General features: G+C 43.1%; 3 protein-coding genes across 5 annotated transcripts; 1 reads left to right on the top strand and 2 right to left on the bottom strand.

Annotated features, from left to right (window-relative positions):
- Nucleotides 1-218: 218 nt before the first annotated feature.
- nr2c2 (nuclear receptor subfamily 2, group C, member 2) lies at nucleotides 219-11849 on the bottom strand. 3 transcript variants are annotated; one of them, XM_068597881.1, is made up of 16 exons: nucleotides 11664-11849; nucleotides 9668-9752; nucleotides 9292-9368; nucleotides 8802-9002; nucleotides 8050-8155; nucleotides 7735-7914; nucleotides 7341-7497; nucleotides 7174-7264; nucleotides 5917-6062; nucleotides 5653-5818; nucleotides 4848-4969; nucleotides 4613-4752; nucleotides 3368-3505; nucleotides 3081-3186; nucleotides 2165-2250; nucleotides 219-2080 (listed from the first exon to the last, which is right to left on the bottom strand). In XM_068597881.1, the coding sequence occupies exons 3-16, from the start codon at nucleotides 9361-9363 to the stop codon at nucleotides 2076-2078; spliced, it is 1716 nt and encodes a 571-aa protein (XP_068453982.1). In that variant the 5' UTR covers nucleotides 9364-9368; nucleotides 9668-9752; nucleotides 11664-11849; the 3' UTR covers nucleotides 219-2075. The 3 variants fall into 3 exon arrangements, with proteins under 3 accessions (XP_068453982.1, XP_068453981.1, XP_068453983.1); XM_068597880.1 differs by having other exon boundaries at nucleotides 219-2250; XM_068597882.1 differs by lacking the exons at nucleotides 9668-9752; nucleotides 11664-11849 and having other exon boundaries at nucleotides 219-2250; nucleotides 9292-9388.
- Nucleotides 11850-13331: 1482 nt separating this feature from the next.
- b3galt4 (UDP-Gal:betaGlcNAc beta 1,3-galactosyltransferase, polypeptide 4) lies at nucleotides 13332-16279 on the top strand. Its single transcript, XM_068598671.1, has one exon. The coding sequence runs from the start codon at nucleotides 13862-13864 to the stop codon at nucleotides 14975-14977; it is 1116 nt and encodes a 371-aa protein (XP_068454772.1). The 5' UTR covers nucleotides 13332-13861; the 3' UTR covers nucleotides 14978-16279.
- A 1630-nt stretch (nucleotides 16280-17909) lies between these two features.
- wdr46 (WD repeat domain 46) lies at nucleotides 17910-27032 on the bottom strand. The gene is made up of 14 exons (XM_068597723.1): nucleotides 26910-27032; nucleotides 26474-26662; nucleotides 25471-25551; nucleotides 25269-25381; nucleotides 25058-25145; nucleotides 24660-24721; nucleotides 23888-23992; nucleotides 23626-23776; nucleotides 22394-22629; nucleotides 20737-20890; nucleotides 18881-19028; nucleotides 18586-18776; nucleotides 18343-18456; nucleotides 17910-18251 (listed from the first exon to the last, which is right to left on the bottom strand). Exons 1-14 carry the CDS (start codon nucleotides 26964-26966, stop codon nucleotides 18132-18134), a joined length of 1809 nt encoding a protein of 602 aa, XP_068453824.1. The 5' UTR covers nucleotides 26967-27032; the 3' UTR covers nucleotides 17910-18131.
- Between the last annotated feature and the right edge of the window lie 592 nt (nucleotides 27033-27624).

Raw genomic sequence — 27624 nt, 5'->3', positions numbered from 1 at the left:
GTGGGGTTGTGACAAAACTTGAGGCAAAACATCAATGTCGTTTCTCGATTCCCAACGCTTGAAGAAATGCATCGCACGTGAGCAGAAAAAACAAAAAGCACATTTACATGGTATAAAATGTTAAATCGTATACTCGAGCCACAAAAAAGCTGACGTTTTCTGCTCTAATATTCTCTAATGCGTGAGCTGCTCATGTTTAATATTTTAAAGCCACGACATTTAAATTAACATGTTTTTAATACAGCATTTAATAAAATGCACTTAAAAGCAACTTCGTCATGCATTGCGATGCACTATAAAATTGATAACAATGCTCCTTATTAGGGCAGACAGCGACAAGATTATAAAACCCGGCTTAAAAACACCATGCACTCATTTTAATGAAACTACATGTTCAAAGGTTATTTCACAACAGTGCCTTTACAAACAGTCTGTGTGGGTTTTAAACCCCTCCCTCCCAAAAAGAAATATTACAGGTGACATATTTCACGAGACATAATCCTTACATTCCCGTCTTCATTCGTGTTGCTGCGGATGCGTATTCTGAGCCGTTAAAAAGGAGCCGGTGGGCCGATGCCTGTCTCCAAGGAAAAAATGTTTTTCGAGACATCGAAGCTTTCTGAGAGAGAATCGCGTTTTTTAACATTTTTTTTTAAGTACTTTAAGTACACTTAGTATGCGACGAGCAAATTTGTTCACAACAATTTTTTTTTTTTTAGAAAAACACACAAGACACAAAGTTTTAGTCAGCATGAACACAAAAGCTGATTGATGTGCACTTAGTAGAGGACAAACACAAGTACAAAAACGGTAGCATGGCTACACACACGCAACAGTTCTGAACCCAAAATCTTTAAGATAATCTCGTTCCTTAACAGAAATGAACGCCATTGGATAAATACACAATATATATAAAATGTGGATTGAAACTGGGGGCACAGAAGGAAACAACATATACTTGATTGTCGTAAAAAGGGAAAGTGATGAGGCGATTGCACGGGTTATATTAGCAACATATCCATGATAATCCAGACATAAATGTACCTAAACATGAAAAACCCAGAGATACAATCTCTGAGATGTCATTCCGTATATATATATATTTATATAAAGACATGTGTTCAGTTTAACTGGCTAATTTGGCTGATTTAGTTCAAAGTGAATCAGAGAGAAGTGGGATGTTGGTCATGTTGTAATGCACTGTGTGGTAGATAAATGCCATGAGAGCCGGTCCTGATGAATACAGATTAAGGATCAATTAGTTGAGGTTCGAGATTGTTTTTGTACCTGATTGGAGTTCTCGCTCCAACTATTATTTAAACATATTTAAAGTTAAGAACTGTACATTAACGTCTCGCCGTCTCTGAGGAAAGGACGCCGGTTCTCAGAAGCTGAAAAAAAAGACAAGATCAGAACGGTCGTTCTGTACTCAGCCTTTGTAAAAGCCTGAATTCTCCAAATTTAACAGCCACGGCCACTTAAATACCTTGTTTGTAACGCGCCAATGTTCCCAAATACAAACAAACTAATAATTTACAGCTTTAAAAGTACACTTGAAAAGTAAGTACTGGGACTTACTTTACACAGAAGAAACATCAGCTCGTCCTCGTTGATGCAGCTCATCTGTTCTCTGCTAAACAAAGCGTGCGATCAACGTGAGCGCGAGTGGAGGCTTTAGAAAAAGACCGAAACCTTTTTGGAAAAAGGTGTATTTTCGCGTTCACGCGTAATTAGCTCGAAGTGCCGTTAAGACAGTAAAAAAGGAGACGAGCGCAGCAGCGGAGGAGTCCTTTTTCTCCGTTCAGCTCAGAGCGACTGAGTTCAGAGCCGGAAGATTCAAGAGCACCGCGCTGCGTCGGCTCCAGGGGAAACATTCCAACTGTCATCCTGGCTTTTCCGTCCCAGATTATCTTAATCTACCGAGGATTCCTGAATGACTTTGCACCATGCGTCGTTAAAAAAAAAAAGAAGCAAGGATTTCAGTCTGGCCTCCAACCCCCAACGAGGGGCCGGAGTAGAAGAGTACCTGAAGTGGAGACTCGCTGGTCTTTTGGTGCCGGGGGGCGCCGGCGAGGTCATTCTGCAGGGTCAGAGTCCTGGCTGTTATACTCAGCCGTCTCCATCTTGAGGATGTAAGGAATGATGCTGTCGATAGACACGTTACCTATCAGGCCGGTGAAGAAGAGCTCCTCCGTGACGCCGGAGTTCATGAGGCGCAGCGCCGGCAGACGGGTCAGGATGCGGGTCAACCTGGGGACGCGAGCACACAGCAGGTCACGCAGAGTCACGTTGATGTCGCGTCTTTAGGTTTTTCGTATAAGCGGCGGGGGGTGGGGGGGGGTCTCGCTCTGTTCTGAGATCGTATTCGGGGATGATCCAGCGATTAAGACGGAGAGGAGTCGCCTTCAGAATAATAAGTTCCTCTCTGGGAAGTATGATTGAACACCCTGTCCTCGCTCTCGTAGCAGGATGTGAGTGAATCCCATCAGCAGAGGACAGAAGGAATGAATTATATACTGACTGATGTGTTTCCTGATTCTTTATCATCTTCACTGAGGATTGTTATTCATGTCATTGTTCTTTGTGTGACTTTATAGCGTTACTCTGCTGATGCTGTTCTCGACCAAAATATTAAGTTAATTCATTTAATTTATTATTATTTTTCTAATTGTATTTTATTGTATTATTGTCTGACAAACCAAATGGTTGCATTGATGTATAATGTTATTATGTCTAAATTAATTTAAATGTAAGTGAGAAACAAAACAATGAATTAGTCCAAAAAAATAACCGATTATTTTATAAGTAGCAGCTTCTTGTCGTAATGAAATCCTAATTCTAATGTTTTAAATTTATCCTCTTTCAATTATATATTATATATATTTAATATATATATATATAATATATATATTTTATATATATATATATATATATATATATATATATATATATATATATATATATATATATATATATATATATATATATATAATTATATATATTTTTCTAAATAAATTCTGCGGTGGGGGGCCTGTGCTGACTGGTTAGACTGGTTGGACTGGTTGGACTGGTTAATGCACCTGTACGTGTCCTCTGGGTAGGTTTTCTGCACGTAGTCCTGCAGCTCCATCAAGGCTTTCTCCTGGAACTTCTCAATCTGTCCGCTGCTGTCCACACCGGGGTGATCTGTCACACACACACACACACACGCACACGCACACGCACACGCACACGCACACACACACACACACACACACACACACACACACACACAGGTCATTCATTCAGACAATAAACCAAACTCTTCCATGTATTCTTTTCATTTTATTAACTTTAATAGGTTGAGTAAGAAGGAAAGCAGACTCACCCGGGCTGAACAACACGACTGCTTTCAGGTAGGCGTACTCGTAGCTGTCCGTCTCCAACCTCGTCATGCTGTTGCAGAACTCCTGAAACTTCCAGATGTGCTCCATCACCTGCTTCACCCGCTCCCCCGACAGCTTGTCTGCGAGAGAAGAAACTGTTTGAGGCACTAAGATTCAGAATTTACTCAAAGCTTTATTTAACTGGGAAAGTTGCCTCAACCAACTGGAATCACCGCATCAAGTTGTGTGCCTGCGCAAAGTTGCAGTATGTCATCATTTTATTCTATTCGATCACAGGTGGTATGTGAGAACGGTTTGTGGACGGCCGTTTTGAAGCCTCGAGTTCAAACTTTCGGCTGTTGCCATCTTGGCTTTTTGCAACCAAAGAAACAAAGTTACCATATTTGGAAGTTTGGAGGAGTGACGTAGAGAGAACGTATATGCAACACACTCCGCTTTACTTTTCTCTAAAATGTACCATAAATTACTAAATGAACATAATGCTGTATTTAAGAAGACTCGAAACTAGAGATTGAGACATAAACTCATGTTTACAATGTTTACTGAGGGAATACATCCAGAGAGAAGACGTCTTTTTCTCATAGACTTCTATAAAGTGTCTTTTTTTTGCCACCAGAGGAGTTGCCCCCTGCTGGCTAGAAGAGATAATGCAGGTTTAAGACATTAGCTTGTTAGCTTCGTCAGAACTGGAAGGTGCCGTCTGCATTAGACAAGGTCATAATTAGCATACAAAGCCTCGACAGCGGACACAGAAACTCTGAACACCAAGCTCTAATATTTTCTAGCTGAATGTTTGTGAGCAAATTTTAAAAACAAATTCCCTCGAAGCCTTCCCGAGACATCACGTTCACGAGAATGGGACGGACGTGGTGTCACAGTTGACCTTTGACCTCATCATCGTTATGTCCTTGCTGGGATTGAGGAAACGAAAATACCCGATCACAATCAAAGATTTGCAATTCCACATCACTGTTTAGATAATGACAGATTTCGTCACATTGCAATAGCCTTCATCCTCCTCATCTTCATCTAGATTCAATCTGTCGTATCGGAGCCATCATGTATGACACGTTGAAAGTGACAGCTGGTAGCTCTTTTATGCTTTGGGTCTAGTTTGTCATGATAAACAAAAAAAAACAAAAAATAATCACATTTCTTTTCTCCCGTTTCCAAATGTGTGTGTGCGTGTCCTACTGAGAAATGATGGCGAGGCCTGAGGTCCATACCGTCCTGGATGCTGCTCTGGAGGTGGTTGATGATGGCGGCGAGAATGGTCGACAGGTTCATCTCGTGAGCGCACTGAGCGAGGCCCAGAGTGAACAGCTCGTTCCAGCAGGCTCGCACCAAACTGGTGTTCGCCTCCTGGCTGAGAAGGAAGAAATAGACACACGCGTGAGCACGCAGACAGACGGCGGCGTTAACCGTGCGATTGAAGTCTCCGGGAGTCCAATGCATTCGTACCCGAGAGCCGAGAAGGCGGGGATGGACCGAGCCCAGTGCATGGAGAGAAAGAGCAGTCTGGACGCCGACTCGCAGATGTAGTGTACGTTCAGATACTCGGGCATGGGGCTGGGCATGGTCAGCTAGACGCAGAGGAGAAGACGAATAATGAGATATGAGAGAAAGTTATACTTTAAAATAATGTATATAGGACTTCCCAGAAATTAATGCTTTCACTTCTTACATATTTTCTTAAACTTTTTTTTTCTTACATTAAGTTTATTGTAATTCTGTGTGTAAGTAAGGACCCAGCAAAATAAGCTTTATTCTAAGGATATCTGTGTATATGACAATAAAAATACCTTGAATCTTGAATCAAAGTAGAGAAAACTCAAACATGCGTCTAAATTGCACGTGACAACAAGCCATGTGAACAGTTTCAGTTATATTTCATCAGATCACAGCTTCGGCTTGGACACAATATTGAGAGTATTCGGTAAAAATGCATATACTTTATGATCTTCTTTTGACACTGTAAGCCATGTGAGTAACATCTGTTAATTGTTTTATTTTATTTTCAGGACAGAGTGAACCTTTTATCGTCTGACCAACCAGATCTTTTGATCAAAAAGAGACATCCGAGAGGCTATACGCGTTATGTGTGTGTGTGTGTGTTTGTGTGTGCGAGAGTAATCCAGCTGCAGTGTGAGGTAAGCCCTTTCTCTCTCTTGTGGGCAACTCAGTTAGTTCATACCCCTAAATCTAGCAAATAAGCATCAAGCGTGTGTGTTATTTGACTACAGTTGTACGAGTTGACTCCACCCACCTTAAAGGCGACATGGCTGTCCGTGAGCAGCGGTCCTTCCACCTCGATGATGGGGGTCTCCTGGTCTCGACCAATCAGCTGGATGGTTGTTCCACTGACACAATGCGGCTTATCAGCCAGACTCTGCTCGGGCGGGTTGAAAACTTTGGCCAGGGTGTCAAAGGCACTGTGACACACACACACACAAACACACACATATTACATATATTGTTGCTTAATTTGACATAATCAGCCCCCCCCCTCCCTTGTGCACCGCTCACTCACCGTGTTATCTCGCTGGCAGATTGCTCCTCGTGCTGGATGTCCGAGGTATCGCCATTGTTGAGATTCTCTCTGAGTGAGTCGCTCAGGTTGGCCAGTGATGTCACCACGTTGGCGAGCGTCCCCAAGTCGCCCTGGCTAGGGTCCATCTGCAGGAGACAAATGCAGATTATTTCCCAGAAAAAAACACCACAGACACAAAACAGGTGATCTGAAACTGGAGAAAATCATAAAGGTAAGGAATGACGGACACTTCTTAAAACATGCAACGGGCACAGTTCCGATTAAGCCAGATTTTACCCTGGAATTTGTCGCCTGTCTTACAGTTTCAGGGTTTCTCTCACGGACGCTGTCTAAAGACTATATTATAAACTTTAGCCGAGCTTATTTTATTATCATTGGAGTAATGTTTTACATGTTCAATTCAATTCAATGTTGTGGCTTAAACTGTAGTCTTGACTCCTACTTCTATGATATCAAACTGAGCTCCACTGTGGAGCAGACGGAGCAGACCGTGCAGCCATCTGCAGCTCCATATTTAACTTTTTATTTTCTTCCCACTTTCTGTTCATATTCGGATTGCTGCGTTTCTCTTGAGGCCAACTCGAGGCTCCGCGCTTACATAGAGTGTAAACATCAGGCAGGGTTCATACATTTTGACTGATGGATTTCCATGATTTTAAACCAAATTTTCATGACCAAACATTTAGTGAAATCTGGGTGTAAATAGTAAAAAGTGATACGATGTAGTATTTAAACTAACAATAAGGATTCCAAAGCATATAGTAAACCTTAAATGACACACATGAATGAGAGACAGTAGTTTGATTAAAAGAATAAACATTTATGTACATGCCTGTATGTATGCTGCTCATATTTTGAGCATTTATTTTAAAAGCATGCTAATTATTTCAAACTCAGCGCAAATGAACGACGTGAACACATGAATATAACAACATTTACATGTCTTTTTTTCAAGGGCTTTTCCAGGAAATAATCATTTTAAGATTCCATGATTTTTGCAGGTTTTCGATGCGCGTAATAACCCTGATCAAAGTTGCATGTTCTGGCAGAATAAGATTGAAATATGTACTGTGATTTAATACACAGTATAAACAGATTATATTTAGTTGACCTCATCATACTTTAAGGCACCAGATAAAACAGCCCACACGGCACAATGCCACAACAACCAAGTCCTTCTTGAACATCCACAGATCAGACAGGCAGATGTTATATGTGCTGCAGTAACAGCTGTACCTTTGAGTCATTGGCCAGCAGCAAGGTTCCGTCGCTCTGGATGACCGGCTGCTGGATATTAACCAGCATGCCCTGGTCCAGCAGGCTGGACCTGCACATGACACAGAGCATCATTTAAAAACCTAGTTCACGTAACAACACCATTAGCAGGTCTGAGTCCCACTGACCTGGAGCCGTCCGTCTCCGTATCGGAGATAAAGGTTGGCGTGGCGATGAGCGGACTGTTCAGGTCCTTGCGGATGTAGATCTTTTTGGTGGAGGCGGCACAGTTGGCGTGCCTCTCTCTGGGCACTACGTCGATGGGCTTTCTCTCACTCTGGACAGCTGAGAGTAGACAGAGAGAAACAGTTATGGCTGCTGTTACTGTCTACGGCAAATACGACCCCAGTGCGCTCAGTCAATGAAAATTATGACGACATTTTCAGCCTTTTTTGGGAAGGGAAAGTGAATTTTTCTTTCATTTTCAAGACCTGCAGATACTTTGATAATACCTGATCTGTTTCTGGCTGTTTTCTGTCTACATGTTTTCGTAGAGTGTCCTGGATTTGGAGGCAAACTCACAGTCAGTCTTCATCCCCATGTTAATGCACTTCGTCAACCGACAGAACTGGCAGCGATTGCGGTGGTGTTTGTTGATGACGCAGTCCTGTTTACTGCGGCAGCTGTAGGTCAAGTGCTTCCTCACGCTCCGTTTGAAGAAGCCTTTACATCCCTCACAACTGACCGCTCCGTAGTGACGCCCTGAACACAGAGGGATGGGTGTGTCAGAAGGGGTGAGTCGCCCGTGTGTCAGATTGGGCATCTGGATACATGAGCCCAAAAGGTAAACACACAGATCCTCACATCAACAGGTGATGCAACTGTAAGTTTTAGTACCTGAAGCCTTGTCCCCACACACCACACAGTACTCCACCAGCTGCGGTCGGCTCAGGTCCCCTGACTGCCCTAACAACCGTTCCATCGACACCGGATCTGTGACGATCTGAAAAGCAAGGTCAACCACAGGCCGTTAATCTCGTGTTTCACCTTGACTCAATGTCAAAATGACTCTTATGCTGCGTTCACACCAAATGCGTCGGGAATTCGACGCGCAAGTAGATTATATAAATTATATGGTTGCGAAACAAGTCAATATCCGGCGGGCAACGCAAATGATGCGAAAAAGCTAAAAGATTCGCCTCATTTTGCGCGACGCTGATTGGCGTTCGCCACTCGGCGTTGAGATGCTGCGCCCGTCATCACCGCCGTCCTGCGGTCATTCAGACGCAGTTCCTGGAGCGGTGTGTGAGGCTACGGATAATACGAATGCAGACACGATGGCGTTTGATGTTCCGACGTTTGTGGGACTTCCACAACAATTATAAAGCAGTACTAGGAAATAGTAACTGTTTTTACGGAAAAAAAGCCACAGAGATAAAGCTATGGCTGCGGCCCCTTTCCACCGCGAAAAAGCGAATCATGCGAATTAACCGCATGAAGTCGCGCGAGTAAACTTAGGCAAAAAAGCGTTGCTTTGGGTGTGAACATAGCATAACTCCTACAACAATGTTTCAACAAATCATAACAAAATATCAAATCCAAGATATTGCCAATAGCATCGTTAATGTGTACCAGGGGGGGACCTGTACCTGTATCCTTCCGGGCATCAGGCTGTCTGCAGCAGTGAAGATGAGCTGCTTGGTGTTGTGGCTGTCTGGCGAGGCCAGGATGACCTTGCTTGCCCCCGAACTGTCAGCCGTAGTCAGGATGAACTGCTGTTTGGGAGCGCCGGACGGCTTCATCGCCGTCACTATCTGGATCTTCTGACCCGTCTGCTGGTCAGTTACAATCTGAGGCCGTTTGGAAGAGGGAGACGGAAAAGAGAGAGAGAGAGAGAGAGAGAGACAGAGAGAGAGAGAGAGAGAGAGAGAGAGCGAGAGAGAGAGAGGGAGAGAGAGAGAGAGAAAGAGAGGGGGAGAGGCGGGAAGGAACAGGCACCGACGGGGGTCGAAGTTAAAAAAAGACGAGAGTGACATTGTGAGCGGTGGAAGATAGATACGTCACGCGCTGTAACATCAACTTGCCTGTCAGGGTCACATTCTCAGAAGCCAACTAATGTGGAGAGAGTGCAGTGGTTACCTGTATTTGCTGTGGTGTTGCGGCAGCCTCGGTGGGGATGACCTGAAAGCGCTGCGGAGACTCGCTCATCATGGAGTCTAAAGGAGAGGATGACACCGACAATTTGAAACACATTTTAACACAACTTCAAATTGATATGTCTGCAACACACATCTAGTTCACTTGAGTCTGCGTAAAGTGTAGACATTTTATTATACAATAAAAGCTTTGTCTAAACTGTCTGGAGAACCTGTCAAGAGAAGGTTTGTCTCCATGGCACCAAATAAAGGGAAGCATCAACCAACCAACCACAGACAAGGAAAGTTTCACCCCAGTATTCTAGTTTCTGGACTGCAAGCAAACAGTTTATCATGAAAGTCCCCCTCTGCACGCTCACCTCTGCCTCGTGCTCAGAGTCCACTTTGTGCTGAGAGAGCAGATTGAGGTTGGTCGTCATGATGATGAAAGGTCATTAGTGAGGTCTGTTTGGAAAGATGCCACAGATAATCAACCACAAAAGGTGCAAACCGTCACAGAGGAGCAGGCCAACGCTACGAAGGCTTTATAAATATATAACGCTGTGCTCGCGGATCACAGAGGACGTGCGACGACGTTGATAGAAAAGCAAAATTTTACACGTGATGAAATCTTCTTGATGCTTTTGAAGGGATGTTCTGGAGGATGTATGTGACTTGGCAGCTGTCACGCAGACATAAGGTGTCACACACATAAAAAACGTCGCTTATATAAAAACATTATATATCTAACAAATATCTATATTGTGTCATTAAAATCAGTTTATATATTTTCTTCCACATCAAACCTACTTTGATATTCTATCTTTGGTAAGAATTTCACTGGACGAATCCAACTGTAACATTGCTACAGGAACGCTACCTCAAATCGAGTTTCTGACCTCTTAAATCCAAACTAGACATGAGATTTGGGAGACCGTGGATAACCAGATTACACGACAGTCTGATGGACCCTCACGTTGTGCAGTGTGACATTGTAACAAAAGCGGACAACTGATAATGAACCAGCTTCAACATGAACATGCCGCCATCGTGGCTGCTGTTTTTCTGCTGTCTTTGCTTCCATTTTCAGGCAGCACACCTAGTGTGTCTCTATTTTACCGATTATAGAGTCAAAACTGATGCATCCACACCAGATAATATATTTTACTGCATTAAAAACAAGACTGCGAAAAATGTTTTGTGTATGTGATAGTTTGGTAAAAAGCACAAAGAACTACAAGAAAAGCACAACAAATTATTAAAAACTGAGGAAACACATATGATTTTCTTAACACAATTGGCAGAAGTGCATCAATAAAGCATTATCCACAGATCCACACTATTTAAATGTACATGTATACACATATTTGTTTGGTTAGATCTTTGACCTAATGTTTTATTAGTTAATTGAATATTATTCTATTTGTTTTTTAATGTAGCATGCATTTTTATATTTAATATTGCTTTATTTGTATGTCCAAATGCTGCTGTAGTGAAAGTGTCCGCTTAGATTAATAAAGTAACCATCTATCTTTATGGGCCATGAAAACATCCCATACAGTCTATCAATGCTTTCAAAAGCCTATAAAACTGTACACCAAATGTGTGTGACAATGCATTTGGGCTTTTTTGGGGCAGAATTAAGTGATGGCATCTACTCCTTGCGCAGTCACTCCATCTTTTTTCTTGGTAATTATAATAAAAGAACACAATTTGACAGCATAAGTGAAAACTGATTGATGTGCCTGCAGTGGCGCCATACGCTCAGACTGCAAAAGGGGTGGAGCTCGCTGCTTCGTATTTTGTACCGATTGGCTCAACAGAGTGCCCGTCAACGCCCCCCTCCCCTCGAACGCACGCGTCACACACACCGAACAAAATGGACAATCTGGCCGGCAGCCAATAACCCCGGAGAGACGATTCTTATATGAGAAATATATTAGGAGCATTTTTTTTATTGGACTGTTGACATCCTGGTAGTAAATGAAAAAATAAAATAAAATAAAATACGGGCTTTGTTAAATATATTAATTGTCACTTCAACACACTTTATGTGCCCCGAGAAGGTAAAAGGGTCGAGTTCATCTCGCCCTCCGTTTAAACCAACTGCCTAGTCACCACGAGCAACCGCAATAAACGGCTGCACCGCGAGCCCCAGTGCACACGTCTCTCCGCCGAGACTCCGCCCGGCGCTTCACGGTCCTCGGGCTGCCGGAGTCCGGCTACCCAGAGGCGGGCGGGCAGGCAGGAAGGGGGAGCTCCGCATCGGCAAAGCTAGCAAAGCTAGCAAGGGGAGAACTAGCTGCGCTCTTTTCATCATCCGGTTATCTCACCAGGGCTTTCTACGGTTTTTCAACCCCGGAAACCGACACTTACCTCCGGGAGACGGTGGACACGGATTTCGGGCTCTCCGTTATTTTATAAAAATATTTGTTTTGGTTTTCTTCTGTTAAAGGTCATAGTTCGTGACCCCCGCACCGCCAGCGCGTTGATGATGGTTGAGTTTTTTTCTTTTTTTTTTCTTCTTCTCCTCCTTCCTCTCTCGCATCCTCCAGCAGCCGCCCCCCCTCCCAACCTTGGCGCGAGCCAGACAGGAGTGACGTCATCGTGTCTGACTGTCTGACAACTTTGTTGTAAAATAATGCATTATAACAATTATCATAAAATACAATGTATAGTCTACTTACAGACGTTTTAGAGAATTGGTATTTAATAAATCAGGTAATTTAAATAGTGTATTATGTCGTTGTGTCTTAAAAACACTTTTTAGTTGTTTTTTTTTTACTTTTAAAGAAGGACCTTTTTTCTTTTCTGTAAATGTATTTCCATAAAACAAATAATAAAAATGTAATTACCAGGACAAAAATATGTTTTCTTCATGTTTGTAATTACAGTGATTAAATCCAAGCAATTTACTGTATAATAGAAACAAATTCACCACTTCCCTCCCCATACGTGCCCCAATTTGAGATAATTTACAATTCATTTACAAGACATTTGCACAAATTAGAGCTCTCTTGGAAAACTGCATGATAGGACAAACAACATTTGTCCTGTCATGCAGTTTGTTTCCAAGAGATGGATATCTAAGTGTAATATAATAGTAATAAAAACACACAAAATATTTCATTTTTTTAAATGTTTGTGGCAGTAGTAAGAAAATAAAAGGCACGATATACTTTTATATGTGCATTTAAATGTTAAGAAAGCACAAATGCAATCTGGTTACAAAAATAAGTTGTTTATTAATGACAATAAAGGAGTAGAAATAGGGTTTTGTTCTAAACACATCATTGTACAGTCTAAAGTCCCCAAAACTTTATACAACAGTTGACCTATTTGTCTCGAGATGTGCAACACATCTTTGTGTGGTTGCGTGAACAACATTGTCCCCGTCAACTACTCCAAATAACATACTAAATAAACAAATTACTTTTACATACAATCCCATCCTATTTCCCTGCATTTACATGCATCTCTCATATAGTATGGAAATATTAGGACTTTAAGGTCCAACGTCAGCAAACATGCAGTACCTCTTACTGACCACCAGATGTCGCCCTGCGCCACCAGGTCTGATGTTACTAAACCTGCAGAAGAACAATAGCGCACGGCGGAGAATCACGCCTATTCAAATAAACTGTGATGGAAAATAACCTTAAAACCTGATCAAATAAAAGATGTCTTAGCTGGTCTTTAGCCCCCTCCCCCCACACACACTTAATTTAATATTAGTAATGTGATTGCATAATTGGAGATGACATCGCTGTATAAACAAATGCATCGCCATTACTCGCCCACGCTCTATAATGGGAATCTGATGCTTTCAGCGATTGTATAAAAATGTTTCGCATCTATAAATCACTTTTTCTCCGCAGTCCAAAAATGATTTTAATATGTCCTATTTGAAAAGTCAAACAGTGATTTCCAATACATCATAGTAAATGCTGGGCATGCGAACATCAAAGCCCTCTCTCCACAGGTCAATATTTGTCGATAAGGAAAGCCATTATTGACGTGGACGTCCTGTTCAATGGTGGATGATGGGCCTTCATGAGCTGCATGGAGCTCAGAAACAGAAAACAGAAAAGTGCCCATTAAGCAGCGTCTGATCGCGGTTCACCATTTCCGAGAAGAAGTCTGAAACGTTTGGCACATTCATCTAATTCCCTCCTCCTCTGATGTCGCAATCGACCTCTTAAGTGTAGCTCCAGCGTTGACGTTGTAAAGAATCAGGGCAGGAGCAGCTCCGGGGGCTCTGCTGCTGCCGAATCGACCGTTTCATTTGCGCATGAACAATATCCCGCTTTTGTAAAAGCGGACTGGAGCTGCAGCATCAACACAAGAGCAGCAGCAGCTTCCTCTCTTCTTTCTTTTTTTTTAAATATTTTTTTTATACCGCATCCTCCACCCTACGCTGCTGCTGCGCGTTACGCTGACCAGAGGAGCCGCAGAGGAGATCCAGAGCAGGAGAAGCCAGGGATGATGGAGCCGGGATTTTAACCGTGGAGACACTGAGCGGGGCCGGTGAGGACAAGAGCGAGTTGTACCCTCTTGGTCGTGGAAGTTTGGCCATGGTCGGACGCGGACAATGGATATGTAAGCCCCGGTTTGGCAAGCGGGGGAACCGGCTCGTGGCGCTTTATTATCTGTGCGCGGCGGCGGCGAGCGCGGCCCTGCTGGCGCTGCTCTTCGTGGACTCCATCGAGTCGTGGGTCACCTCCGTCGGCATGAACACGGCGGTGGAGCCGCACGCGGGCATCATCCCGCCGCAGAGCGTGCCACCCACGCGACCCGAGGAGTTCCTGCTCATGCCCAGCCCGCTCGTGTGCCAGCGCGCCAAGCCCTACCTCATCACCATGGTCACCTCTGCGCCCGCCAACCAGCGGGCGCGCCAGGCCGTGCGGGACACCTGGGGAGGGGAGGTGGAGGTGCGGGGCCTGCGGGTCATGACCCTCTTCATGGTGGGCGTGGCGTCCGACCCTGGGATGGCCAAGCTGCTGATAGAGGAGGCCAAGGAGCGAGGGGACCTGATCCAGGGCCGTTTTCTGGACACTTACTCCAACCTCACCCTGAAGACGCTGTCCATGCTGGGGTGGGCGCGCCGCTTCTGCCCGCAGGCGCACTTCATGGCCAAGGTGGACGACGACGTGCTGTTCAACCCCAGCGCCCTGCTGCACTTCCTGAACAAGAGCCGGAACCCGTACGAGCAGGGCGACCTGTACTTGGGCAGGGTGCACCTGCGCGTGGCCCCGGACCGCGACCCGGATAGCAAGCACTACCTCCCCTCGGGGGCCTACCCCCCGGCCGTGTTCCCGGACTACTGCAGCGGCACGGCGTACGTGCTGTCCCGCTCCGCGCTGCTGAAGATCTCCCTGGCCGCCTCCGCGTCCCCTCTCTCCACACCGCTGCCCCCCGAGGACGTGTTCGTGGGCCTGTGCGCGCGCACCGCCGGAGTGCTGCCTTCGCACTGCCCGCTGTTCTCCGGGGGCCCCGGGGTGCCGTACGGCCGCTGCTGCTACCAGGCCATGGTGTCCGTGCACCACGTGCCGCCCAGGGAGATGCTGCACTACTGGGCCGACGTGCACACCTCGCAGCCTTGCTCCTGGCTGAGCGTGCGCGCCTCCCTGGGGCTCTGCAAGGTCAGGGCGATGCTCGGGAACGCGCTGGGCCTGGAGCAGGGCTTGTGAGGGGGACTCCGCGGGGCCCCGGGCCCCGCTGCAGATACTGTGAACAGCACAAGTGCTCTTCAGGCTGTGAAATGTCACTTTATTTTTTTTAGAGCTTTATTTTTTTATGAACATGTATTTATTCAGTTTTGTTTGTGTTGCAGAACAATATGGTTGTATGACTAATTGTCATTTATTTGTTCTTTCATTGTTACACTGACATATTGTAGGTGTAGAACAAACAACTTGCGCATGCTGATATGTATTCAGTGAGGAAATACAGCCACACATGAACTAGTCACCGCAAACAGGATAGGATCCAAAATATTATCCAGTTTGCTGTAGCAGAAGAACATTAGCTGACACAGCAGTGCACACACACACACACACACACACACACACACACACACACACACACACACACACACACACACACACACACACACACACACACACACACACACTAACCTTAGATCCAGCCCTCACAAACACACACTTTCTCTCTCTCTTTCACACACACACGCACACACACACAATCCAGAGGCTGCAGACCTCTCTCACACTAATATCTCACACACACTCCCTCTCGCACGCGCACGCACACAATGTTATTGTCTATTTAGACGCCTAAGTGCATGATGCTCCAAATAGAACAATAGAAATGAAACCACAGGCTTCATACATCCAAATATGGAGGAATACATACATATCTATTCACTAAAACCTTTTAATGTGCAAAAGGGAGGAACTTCAGGCATTGCGTGCGTTTGTTTTGAATAATAAGAATGGCATGAGGATAATTTAATGAGGAAGGCTTTAAATTGGAGGCAGTTCTGGGAACAAACAGAGAAATGTGCCATTCCATATTTGGAGGCTCGTTATTCTGCTTCAGATGGAACAGATCAAAAAGTAAAAGTAACATCCATTAAAAAACCTTTAGAAATTGTTATTTAATACATACTCAATCAAATACAAGTTCATAAAGTTAAGTTAATAAACTCTATATAAGTCAGTCGCTGATGGCTCAGTGCTGTGTTTTACAGCTTTGTTTTCCACCACGGAGGCTTTGCGCTTGTTAGGAGGCAACGCACTTGGCTGAAAAACACATTTTACAGGAAATACATCACTGACTAAAGGTTGAGACCCACTGAACTATAGAAGATGTGCATGTACATGCACAGCTAGAACCCTCAATGTATTTATTACCGTTCTCTGCACTCGTGGGATTCACCTTTAAGTAGAGCGCGAATGAGAGTGTATTTTAAAAGAGTGCGTCTCGAGCTGTCTGCCACACACCCACACACACACACACACATACACACACACACACACACACACGCACGCACACGCACACACAGCACTAAGAGAAAGTCAGGAAATATGATGAAATCAAATACTGTCTCAAATAAACCGCTCAGTCATGAAATAGATTGGCCTGATGTCGTTTTTTTTGCATTCATGTGCACACAAGTTCCCTGTTTCACCTTTTCAGTAAAAAAAAGAAATAGTATGACATCTTAATAACAGTGTGACAGAAGGCCCAACACTATATGCCAGTTGGTGTTTATTACCCTCGTCCACACCATGAAGGATGTGGGTGACTAACTTCTCCTCTGCATAAGACATTCCATATTTACTTTGACGATAACCGTATTTGTCGTTAAACCACTCCCTTGTATTCCCTTTTTTCTGTCGTGGCCGGGCAGCCTGCTTTATGACAACTTAAAAGGAACAGTTCAACCCAACATCCAAAAGTACGTTTAGTCTTTTCTCTTGTCTATTATTATGATGACGTGCTATTTGTCAGTTGCCTTCTCTGCCTAATTATTAAACTATATGGCGCTCGGCTCGCAGTGCTCAAAGAGCGGGAAGATAAGATACATTACGACCACAACGTCACTTTATAGAACTCATGACCTACTTACTCGAGATAAAGCACCGGCCTTGTTGTGAGCGGCTTCATGTAAAAGCTGCGGTTGAAGGAACAAAAATGTATGTATATTACTCATAACCGCTTTGAGCACAAGCCGCATGTCATTTACGACACCCGATAGCTCTAAAAACTAGTAAACTCAATCCCAAACAATCTGGAATATAGAAAAAGCCGTCCTTTTAAAACTCCTTTTCAAATCAATAATTAATGTTTTTGTAGTACAGCGACACACCGTCCTAAGAAATGTTTGTGGCTTTTTGGCAGTCGGTTAGTGATTAAGCTTCACGCCTTTAGAGGCGATCATTCACTTACTCTGAAATGTCACAGAGGGAACAAAGAGCGTCGCTGAAGAGCAGATCTTTCCAGTTATTGCGTCTGACAGGAAACCAGTTCAGAGTTGGAATGAGGAACTTTTAGAGGCAAGAACACGGTTGACCCGTCACACCGCAGGGCGTGACGGGTCACGCAGTCTGATCCGGGTTTAAAAAAATGTACTGGGGATTAATTCTTGTCCTTTTGCTCTCATTGCTCTCACTGACTGTCGCTCCCGAATGCGCCTGCAGACAAATTTTCGAGGAATGCGATCCGTGCCAAAAAAAGAAAAAGAAAAAAAGTTTCTCGTTCCAAGTCGACCGGTATCTACTTGACTGTACGAGCAAGTTACTCTGAACTCAGAGAGGGTTGTTTATTCTTAGAACACATAATATATATATATATATATGTCTATATTGATATATATATATACATATATATACACACATATATAGATATATATATACACATACATACATATATAGATATATAGATAGATATAGATATAAAAACAGTTGACATGTCGGGCCGGACACCAAAATAAGTCCTCCGTTGTTCAGTTGGACAATGTCAAACATTTGAGGAGAAAAACAAAATGTTTTTTTTATCAGTAGAGAAGAAAGAAACAACTTAACAGTAATTCTGCATGACTTCCACGGAGCACAGGAAAGGCTTCAGGCTACAGTGATTAAAAAACAGAAACAGCTCTTTCAATGCACTGGACATTTATTACAGACCATCTGCCGCCCATCGGGGTGAGTCTTCATTTGCTGGACAGCGTTTCTGAACATCTTAATGGCGTCTCTTGTTTTGTTCCCTCAGCGGAGAACCGGCGTCTGGAAATGCGCGTCCTTTATGTGAAGTTCAAAAGGTCACGGCCCACAGAATGTCACGGGGTGTTCGGGTGGCGGCACAAAGGGTCCTCCTCTTCTACTTTTTGAATCTGTCCAGAGCGGATCTCTGGCTCGATAACGCCGCCATTTTCTTCTCCTTCTGCTTCCTCTCTTTTTCAATCTTCATTCTGTCCTCCGCAGTTTTCTGGATGTCCTCCTGGGTGAACAAATGTGTCGAGAGGGATGAGCCAAACGCTGCAGATAGAGCGAGAAAGATCACAATTCCTTCCTTTTTTGGGATTACTTACCCTCAGATCCTCATGAGCCACTTGTCTCTTGCGCTTTTCGACGTTGCCAGACTTACTGCGACCCTTCTTCTTATACCGGGGAACAAATTTCTCTGTGGCGAGTGGGTCAAAGCCCTGGGAAGACAACAAAAAAAAAGCTTTTTACAATGGCGTGAACAGTAAAGTACACAAAAACGAGTCAGTATTTCTAAATGTTTAGGTTCCGTTTCCATAAAATAAAGCTGGATGCTTCTGGACACTCACCAGGAATTGGACCCTGTCCTGGTGCCTCGTCTCACAGGTGGCTTGATCGACCTTCCCCAGCTCCGTGGGGTCGAGGCTGATGAGCTCCGGCTGGATCTTCTCCAGCAGTGCCTTGACCTCCCACTCCCGCCTCTGGTTGGCGCTGCGGTACGGGTTGGCGTCCAAACCGTCGAAGTTGGGCTCTCCCGCGCCTGCGAACGTAAAACGAGAGATATGGACGGACGGATGGAAACGGTGCCGAAGGCAAATTTTGAACAAGAAAAATAAAAAAAGGCGAGTCGGCACATAGCCGGACCTGGTATGAGCATGCTGGTGAAACCGTCCCCGTGTCCCACCCCGAGGACATCCTCGAAGGGACAGAAGTGCATCCCCCACACCGCTTTTGGGACTCTGTGGGCCATGTAGGGTTTAGTCACTGGGGCGTTCCACACGTCTCTGTACACCTGAAGGGAGACACACAAAGGTTAAACAAATGACGCAAAGAGATGTCGTAGGGGTCGATCACACAGGACGCGACTTTTCAAAGCGCAGCCGCTTGTGAGACGCCTTGACAAAAACGCCTTGACAAAAACGCCTTGACAGTTTTCCAAAAAATGAAAGAGTACTGGAAATACCTATCCGCTAATTGTGATCTGCCCCGTATGCATCGTTTTTATTCTCTTTTTTTCAACTTCCAGATGTCACTGCAGACGTTTTCTACGACAGGAAAAGCTCCTTGAAAATGAGCTCCGTCCTAGGGATTATGTCCCCAGAGACTTCCAGTGATGATCCAGCTGACAAGTGGAATTTAACTGATAGAAAATTCACATATTATTAGACCCTTTCCTCGAAAATGTCATACCCAAACTGAAAAGGGTGCATCTCTTCAACCACCAGGGCTATTTGAATAATTTTGGAGTTATAATAAAATGTTACACATGTGAGATGTTGTTCAGATGTGTAAATATCTGTCTATATGTTACTGGTTTAAAGTAAATGAGGATGACACAAAGCGAAAATGAATGGGTTTCAATCACTTTTTTGGATGATTATTTGTTTGGGTTAGAGTCATTTTTACATTTTAATTTTTCCCCCCCGGTACCAAACCATATATTTCACTTGTATATTACTGATGGTGTTCAATACATCCAAATACAGCAGTTTCAGTTTTTTCTCTCTTCACAACACAAGCTATGATTTACAGTTTTATACAACAAACTGCTCAGTCTGCCCCCTCTAGGGGGGGAAGACGAGCCATCTATAATAAGATCTATGCTTAAAGACTAAGACAAAAAAAGAAGAACGCAAACACAGCGAAAGATGGAGGCGAAGCTCGCCGGCAGGCTCGTTAACGTGACCTAAACATGCCAACTGATTTAACATTACTCAAAACAAGCGACGCCACACCGGCTACATCTCCTCCAGGACTCTGAGGTCTGTTCAGTGTTTCAGAGCGCAACGGAGCGGCCGGCTCACAAGGAAACATTCAAGTGTTAACGGGACCCTGAACATAACTTAACCCTCAGATGGCCATGTTTCCTGTTTTGGGAAGCTGTGATAGAATAGTTATCGAAAAGAAAAAAGAAGGGCAGATAGGACAAAGTAAAGAAAAAGAAAAAAAGAATACAAGCATTTCTTGGACGTATCACTTTGGTTTGAGCAGGTAAAGGGTCATATTGTGTCGGATTTCTGAGAAGGAAATGTTGTCTTGAATATACTTAAACTAACATAATTAAACACTATAAAAAAATTCAGCAGGTCAGCTGTAGTGTACAATAATAAATGAAGATGAACGCTGCAGTGGGATCCATCTGCCTCCGAGGAGAGTGTGTATTTCCTCTTTAAATAGAAGCAGCTTGCACAGCTCTCTACAGGAAGACACACGCAAGCTTCACTCTGAAAAGTGTCGACATCGCTGGATGTTACCAGCACAGAGACATTCGCTTTCTTTTCATATCATTATATATTTAATGTGCGTCTCAGGTTTCCACAAAACGAGGGTGCATGTGCTGACCGTGGTGAAAGTCCAGCTGTGTTCACTCACAACAAAACCAGCTTCCAGAAGGCCCCACTTCCTGTGAGTCGGGTGTTTTTTTATTGTATTGTATAGAGAAAGATAGATAGATAGATAGATATTAAACAGTGAACGTGCAGCGAGGTGGGAATAGTGACCTGAACGATGTCGCCCGTGGCCGCAGACAGCAACCCCCTCTGGCTCAGAGACAAGCAGGACGCTCCGGCGGGGAGGAAGTAGGACTTCAGGGGCTTGAAGGCTCTGATGTCGTACACCTTCAGCTTTTTATCCATTCCAGATGTCACCATGTATCTGCCAGGAGGAGAACACAGCAGATTGCTCTCTGGTGGACACTGAGGGAACTTCAGGGAACTGAGCAGTTCATGGAAAAGGTTATTCAACCTGATGATGAAGCCGTGTATCGTTTATGGATTTTTTTGGGCGGGAACACTAGAACTATGTTTGATTTATAGATTATGACAAGAACGCTGCATTATTAAGAACATGCGATTTATAATGCATCAAGAGATTAGAGTTTGTTTGTCTTTGTAGTCAGCTTCATAAGGACGCAGGCATAAAAACAATCATTCATTAAGTTTACAACTAAGATAAAAAAAAGCCTAATCTATGAAGACCTTTGTGCCTTTGTACGCAATTAAATCATAAACACAGAGCTTGATATGATATGAATGGTGATGATGCGGCAAAAAAAGTCCCAATAAAAAAAGCACAATAAACCAGACGAGGGCCGCGTATTAACACGTGGTGGCGGTTTGGGCTAAAGTCCACAGACTCGTCCACAGACTTTCAGATATCATCTAAAAGACGGGTTGCACCCGTCTTGCGCTTTTAATATATAATACCTGCAGATATTTCACTAAGAAAAAGGGGTATTTTATAATAAATATCTGATTTCGAAGAGCAAAAAGGGGCAGAATCACTTGTTGACTAACGCAGAGAAACAAGCTTCACACAGACACGGTGACCTCGCATTATAATCGGTCCAGTATCATAAATCCTAACAGGCGCCCTTTAAGGTAATTATTAACGACGGCCTTTGTGGGGAAGCGGAGTCGTCCTTGGACACGACGCGCACAAAACTGCTCCTGTAGCGCCGCCTACGGTATAAATGTGGTGGGAATGTTAGATAGTTACCTGATGAGCAGGTAACACTCTGCATGCTACCTGCCATCAGCATTAAAGCCAGGGGTCAAACATGTTGAGCAGTGGGTTTCCATGACCAAACATGTTGTGAAATCTGTGTGTAAACGGTAAAAAGTGATAAAATGTAGTATTTAGACAGATAGATCCATCTTTATTGTACTTGATTAATCCCCAAGGGGAATTGTTTTGTCAAAGTAGTATTAAAACTAACAATGAGGATTCAAAGCATACAGTAAACCTTAAATAACACAAATGAATGAGACAGTAGTTTGATTAAAGGAATAAACATTTATATAGATGCCTGGATGTATGCCTGCTTATATTTTGAGCCTCTTTCTTTATAAAAGCATCTTAATTATTTCAAACTCAGCATAAATGAATGTCATGAACACATGAATTTAACACATTTACACGGCTTTCACTACACTTTAGTGTTTGTTTTCCTTTAAGGAAATAACCGTTTATTCCCATTTTTCCCTGTAAAAAGAACCCTGTAAAGCTCTTCCGAGTGGTCGGAAGACGAGAAAAGACATTTCTGATTTACCGCAAAACGACCTCCATGATTAAACACGGCGTCCTGCCTCTAAAAAAACAAAACCCCAATATGCCTGTTTTCGTCCGTAAGGGGAGTAAAGCTTCACGGTGACTCACGTGCCCGTCTTGTCCACAGCGACGGAGCGTACGGCTCCCTGGTGACAGAGCATCTTGACGAGGGCTTCCTTCTGATTGGGCGACCAGAGCGTCACCGTGCCGTTGGAGTGGCCGAGGTGGACGATGGCGTTGTGCGGGTTCTGGCACATCACGTCCAGCCGGCCCGTCTTGGTGCAGATGGCGGCCACCTCCTTCCCCACGGACACGTCCAGGTACTGCAGGAAACTGGTCGCACTCTGGGAGGAAGACAGGAAAGGGCCGTCAAGAGCTGAAGGAAAGGAATCTGGAACGCAACGCGTTTGTTCTCGAGATCAAATGGTTCCCAACCCGGCGGTGCGGGACCCGATCACGGCCGGTGCGTTAGAATGCGTGCGCTCCGAGGTTGTCAAAATAAAATGTGCACAAAAGATATTATTTATAATTGGCTGCATGGTAGTGTACATTCTGTTTAAATCCTGTTTTCCTGCACAGTTGGAGATAAAAAAAAGTGTTATTATCAGTGTTATTACTTTCACTATTTGAAGAATAAAATTCCTGTGGTGGCTGCTTAAGATTGTTTCAAACATTTCCAATAACCGCAGAGCGCTGTAGAGTCTAAAAGTTAAATATGTTAAGTCACCACTATATTTAAATTAACAAATAAAAAAAAGTTTTATTAATTAGAGTGTTTGAAATACTAAATGTGTATCAAACTTAGTTCTGAGATGTGTTTTTTTTATATCCATATTTAATGTATTTTTTTTTTATATCTCTGGTTTCCTTTGTGAAGAAATGACACCATGAGTTGTCAAAATTGATATACAAGTTTGGACAATGTCTCCATTTCGCCACAGGAGGACGCCAAAGTGTGACAATTTTTTTTTTTAATCCTGTGGTTTTATTTTGAAGGGACTTTTATTATATAGCGGAGTGTCGTTTTCTTTTTTTTGCTGGTTCTGGTTTCAACTTGTTTTGCACTTTATCCCTCCATGTTTTCAGCAGCGTGTGCCAGGTCGGGTCAAACGGTCCCAGTATGGTCATATGTCCCATTAAAGGAGTGATCCTCAACTTGTGGGTCACAGACCCGCTTTCAGTGCGTTGCAGGGGCAATGAATTTTTAACCAAAAGAAAACCTGATACGTCACGTTGTGGTTTGTGGCAAACAATGCCATTGTTATTGCAGTAAAACACACAATAAACATTGATTCCATCATGTTCAAACCCTGTAAAAGAAAGGTTTTAAATGAACCCACCGCCGTCGCGAGCAGAAAGTGGTAGGGGAGAAACTGCATACGGAGGACGTCGTTGAACTTGCGGATGCAGTGAAGCTCAATTCCTTTGGAGTCGTAGATATACAGCCACTTCTTCTGGGCCACCGCGTACATGGCCTCGCTGTGGAGCCACCTACACAAAAAACACACTTTCATTTGGGATTTACAGAAAAAGGGGTGTTCGCAGTTGCTGGAACTTGAGGCGCGGTCAGAAGTACGAAACGGCGCTGGTTGGACAACGTACTTCACGTCGTTGACGGACTCCATCACGTTGATCTCGCACATAAGCTGTTTGGACTGCCAGTCGATGCAAGCGATGTGGCCTCGCCTCCCACCGAGCAGCAGCTGACTGAAGGGAGAAAAAAAAACACACATGCACCTCAAACCTTTGAATCAATATGTCAACATGGCGAGGAAGGACTCGCTTGTCGCGATGAAGCCAACGAAAATTAAAGTGTGCCGTTTGGTCATGCAGTTTTTTTAAGCTTCTTACCCCTAAGAGGCCCAAAAAAAAGCTGGACTGACTCACATCATCAGCTACGGCGGCAAAGCCAAAGACCAACACTTCATACGTGGTTTGTACGTCAAGACAACAGAAAGTGTTTTAGTTTTCCCAGGTTCAGTTGTCGCTGGAACATCACACGGCGACTTCAAATGTATTGTTAAGTTCACGTTACCGAGAGGAGGGGGGGTGTTTAACTACATCAATAAGCAGCGATGTAAGTACACAAGCGTGCGGTTGCTGTTGCTGTTGATTTGAGCCCATCTGTAGTGAAGTGAGCCTTATTGTGTGGTGGAGTTGTGGTTAACGTTAGCTTCATGAATCTTCTGATGAGTCGCAGCCGGCGACATGATTGATGTTCAAGAACAAGTAACCCGAGTCCTCGCGTTGTGCTTATTATGCGCATAAAGAACCGTAATAACCACTCCGTTTAAGAGCTGTATTCGCTTGGCTGAAGTTAACTTGACTAAACTGTTAAGTACAACTTTGAGCCTGTATACAGTGAGATACTGACCGTCCCGTGTTGCTGTAATCCATTCGATATGGTCCAAACTGAGACAGTTTCAGATCAAAATACTGGAGGAGATGGGAGAGCCAGAGATAAAAAAACAAATTAATAAAAAACTGCAAAAATCCTGGGAGATATATCCAAAATAAAAAGTATTTTTCCAAACACACTGTTATTTCTCCTCTACAGATATGCTTTTTTAGATGTATTATTATCTAAAAAGGGAATTAAACCCACTGGATTTGTCAAGCTAAACCTTGACATATCTACGAATAAGTAAATAAAATTGGGAACAAATCAACATTTGACAGTAAAAAAGATCAGAATATAGACGTTTTTAAAAAGGCTAAAGTCGTCAAGTGACATCTGTCTACATCTACACTAGTGTCGGGTTAGTGTCCTACCTTTGTCTTTGACGTTATATCCACAGAGTCGGCAATGTCCTCCTGAGAGATCGTACAAGTGTCCTCGTCTTCATCTCCTTCTAGAAACCTGAGATCAGAAGAAAACACGTCGCCACCAGCAATAATTTAGAGAGACATTAGTCATCATTTAATCTGTGTCACATTGTACACTGTGACACGAAGCAGCAAGCCAACATTTAGAAGAAATTACCCAGCATCCTCCGGGAGCAGGATGTCAAGACGAGCCGCTTGTTTCTGGGCCATTTCTGAGGCTTCCTCCGAGCGAGCGATTATGTCCGTCAGCTTGTAATGCCGCTGGCCAGACTGTGACGAGGAGAACCAAAGGAGTGAGGCGCATGTGGACTCTGTGTGGTTGACTAGACATTGTAAACATGAGACATCGGGGCCCTTACCTTCTTCATTTTGTCTTTCCTCTTGAACTTCTGAAGTCTGTCTTTGGGAATAGGAGCATCTCCGGGGAAAGGGTCTGGTTTCTGAGTTTAGAACAAATAAAGCGGATTTACTTTCGTGAAACATTAAGATGAGGGCGAATTCATTTACAGCTGGAAGATGCATTGACGTCATTTCAACATCAGACTAGACAAAAGATATTTTTGGGACTGTAACAGATTAAATATCATCATCATCATCATCCTTTTGGTCGAAACACTTGCTCACAGTTTAAAAAGGGATGGACAGCGACATTCAGAACAGCGCTCTTGAAACACAAGCTTAACTCCATTGTGTCATTCCACAGTTACAAATAAAATATAGTGCTTTGATTCAGCACTATACTACATTAGAAATGTACATGTAATCAAGATGAATTTTGGGCAATGCGTAGTAAATGCGTATTTACAATTGATTTAACAGAGAAGCCAAAAGAAATTACATTACATGTCATTTAGCTAACGCTTTTATCCAAAGTGACTAACAATAAGTGCATTCAACCATAAATACGAACTAAGAACAACAGGAACAAAGAGAGTACAATTTCTTAATAAAGTCAAATTACAAAGTGCTATCAGTAAGGGACATCTAAGTGCTGCTGCCATTGTCTTTATTCGAGGTGTAGTCGAAAGAGATGAGTTTTTAGTTTGCGGCGGAAGATGTAGACACTTTCTGTGTCATTTACATCTATAAACGTATCGCCTCAATGAAGAGCTCAAACAAGATGATAAAGTTACTTAAGTAAAAACAAAAAAGGAAAAGATTTCACAAATCTATCAACCTTTTCGTAGACACATGTATTTGTACTTCAGGTTCAATGTTGTACACAAACACGCCAAATGGACTGAACCGTACCATTAGCCAGTAAATTTTGTATGACCTATACAGCTTACATTTACTTTAAAAGTGTATGTAATGTGCACCATGGCGTTATATCATGACGCAATTAGCACTTCCATTCCTCACCCTTGATAGGAATTTGTATCCATCTCCTTGATCTTCACTCTGTTTTCTTTTCTGAGCTCTCGTTTTCTTTTCCGCCATTTGTCTTTCGGTCTTCTTCCAGTCTTCTTTCCCCACTTTATTGTCGTCTTTCCCCACTTTGTTTTCATCTTTTTCCTGCTGCTGCGGATCCTCCCAGTAACGCGCTGCAGGCTGTTGAAGAAGTGAGAAACCGGTGGCAGGTTAAGGGCTGCAACTTTGAGAACAACACCGGGTGTATTTGTGTTCAGAAACTCCTGTAGGAGCCTCACGCACACACACGCGCCGCTAAGTTAGCTGCGTGACGCTCGCGGAGCTACCGTTACGTTGCGTGCGTCAGTTTGAAAAGCGTCGCGCGAGCGCCACTCGGCTGCCCGCACCAAAAGTTAGGCACTCTTAATAATGATTTAATCGTGGTTACCTTCTTCTTTTTCTCCACGTGTGCAACGGGAGACGCTTGACCGACGGGAGACGCCATCTTTGTTGTATACGTTTTTAACTTCCTGTGACATCACTTCTGGATGCGTCACTTCTTCTTCTTCTTTATGGTTTATCGGCGGTTGGCAAACTGTTTGGTGCATTACCGCCACCAACTGGAGATCAGGATGTCTAGCACTTGCCCTTTCAACAAATAACACAATACAAAATAAAATTACAAAAAATAAACAAAAATAACAAAAAATAAACTATAAAGGATATATATATATATATATATATATATATATGTATATATATGTATATATATATATATATATATATATATATATATATATATATATATATATATATATATATATATATATATATATATATATATATATTTACCAAACAAACAAAAAATAACCACCCAAAATAAATTATAAAATAAACCTAGGGCTCATGTTCTTTCAATAATCCATGGTATCATAAGATGTTTCACATATATATATATATATATATATATATACATATATACATATATATACACATATACATATATATATATACACATATACATATACATATCTATATCTATCTATCTATATATATATACATATATATATATATATATATATATATATATATATATATATATATACATACATATATATACATGCATATATATACATATACACATATATATATATTTATATAGA

Source organism: Clinocottus analis, unplaced genomic scaffold (assembly GCF_023055335.1).
Source record: "Clinocottus analis isolate CAN_PGR_092001 unplaced genomic scaffold, fCliAna1.0.p SCAF_4, whole genome shotgun sequence".
NCBI lineage: Eukaryota > Metazoa > Chordata > Actinopteri > Perciformes > Cottidae > Clinocottus > Clinocottus analis.
Note: the sequence above shows the minus strand (reverse complement) of the source record. Positions and strands in the feature narration are given on the sequence as shown.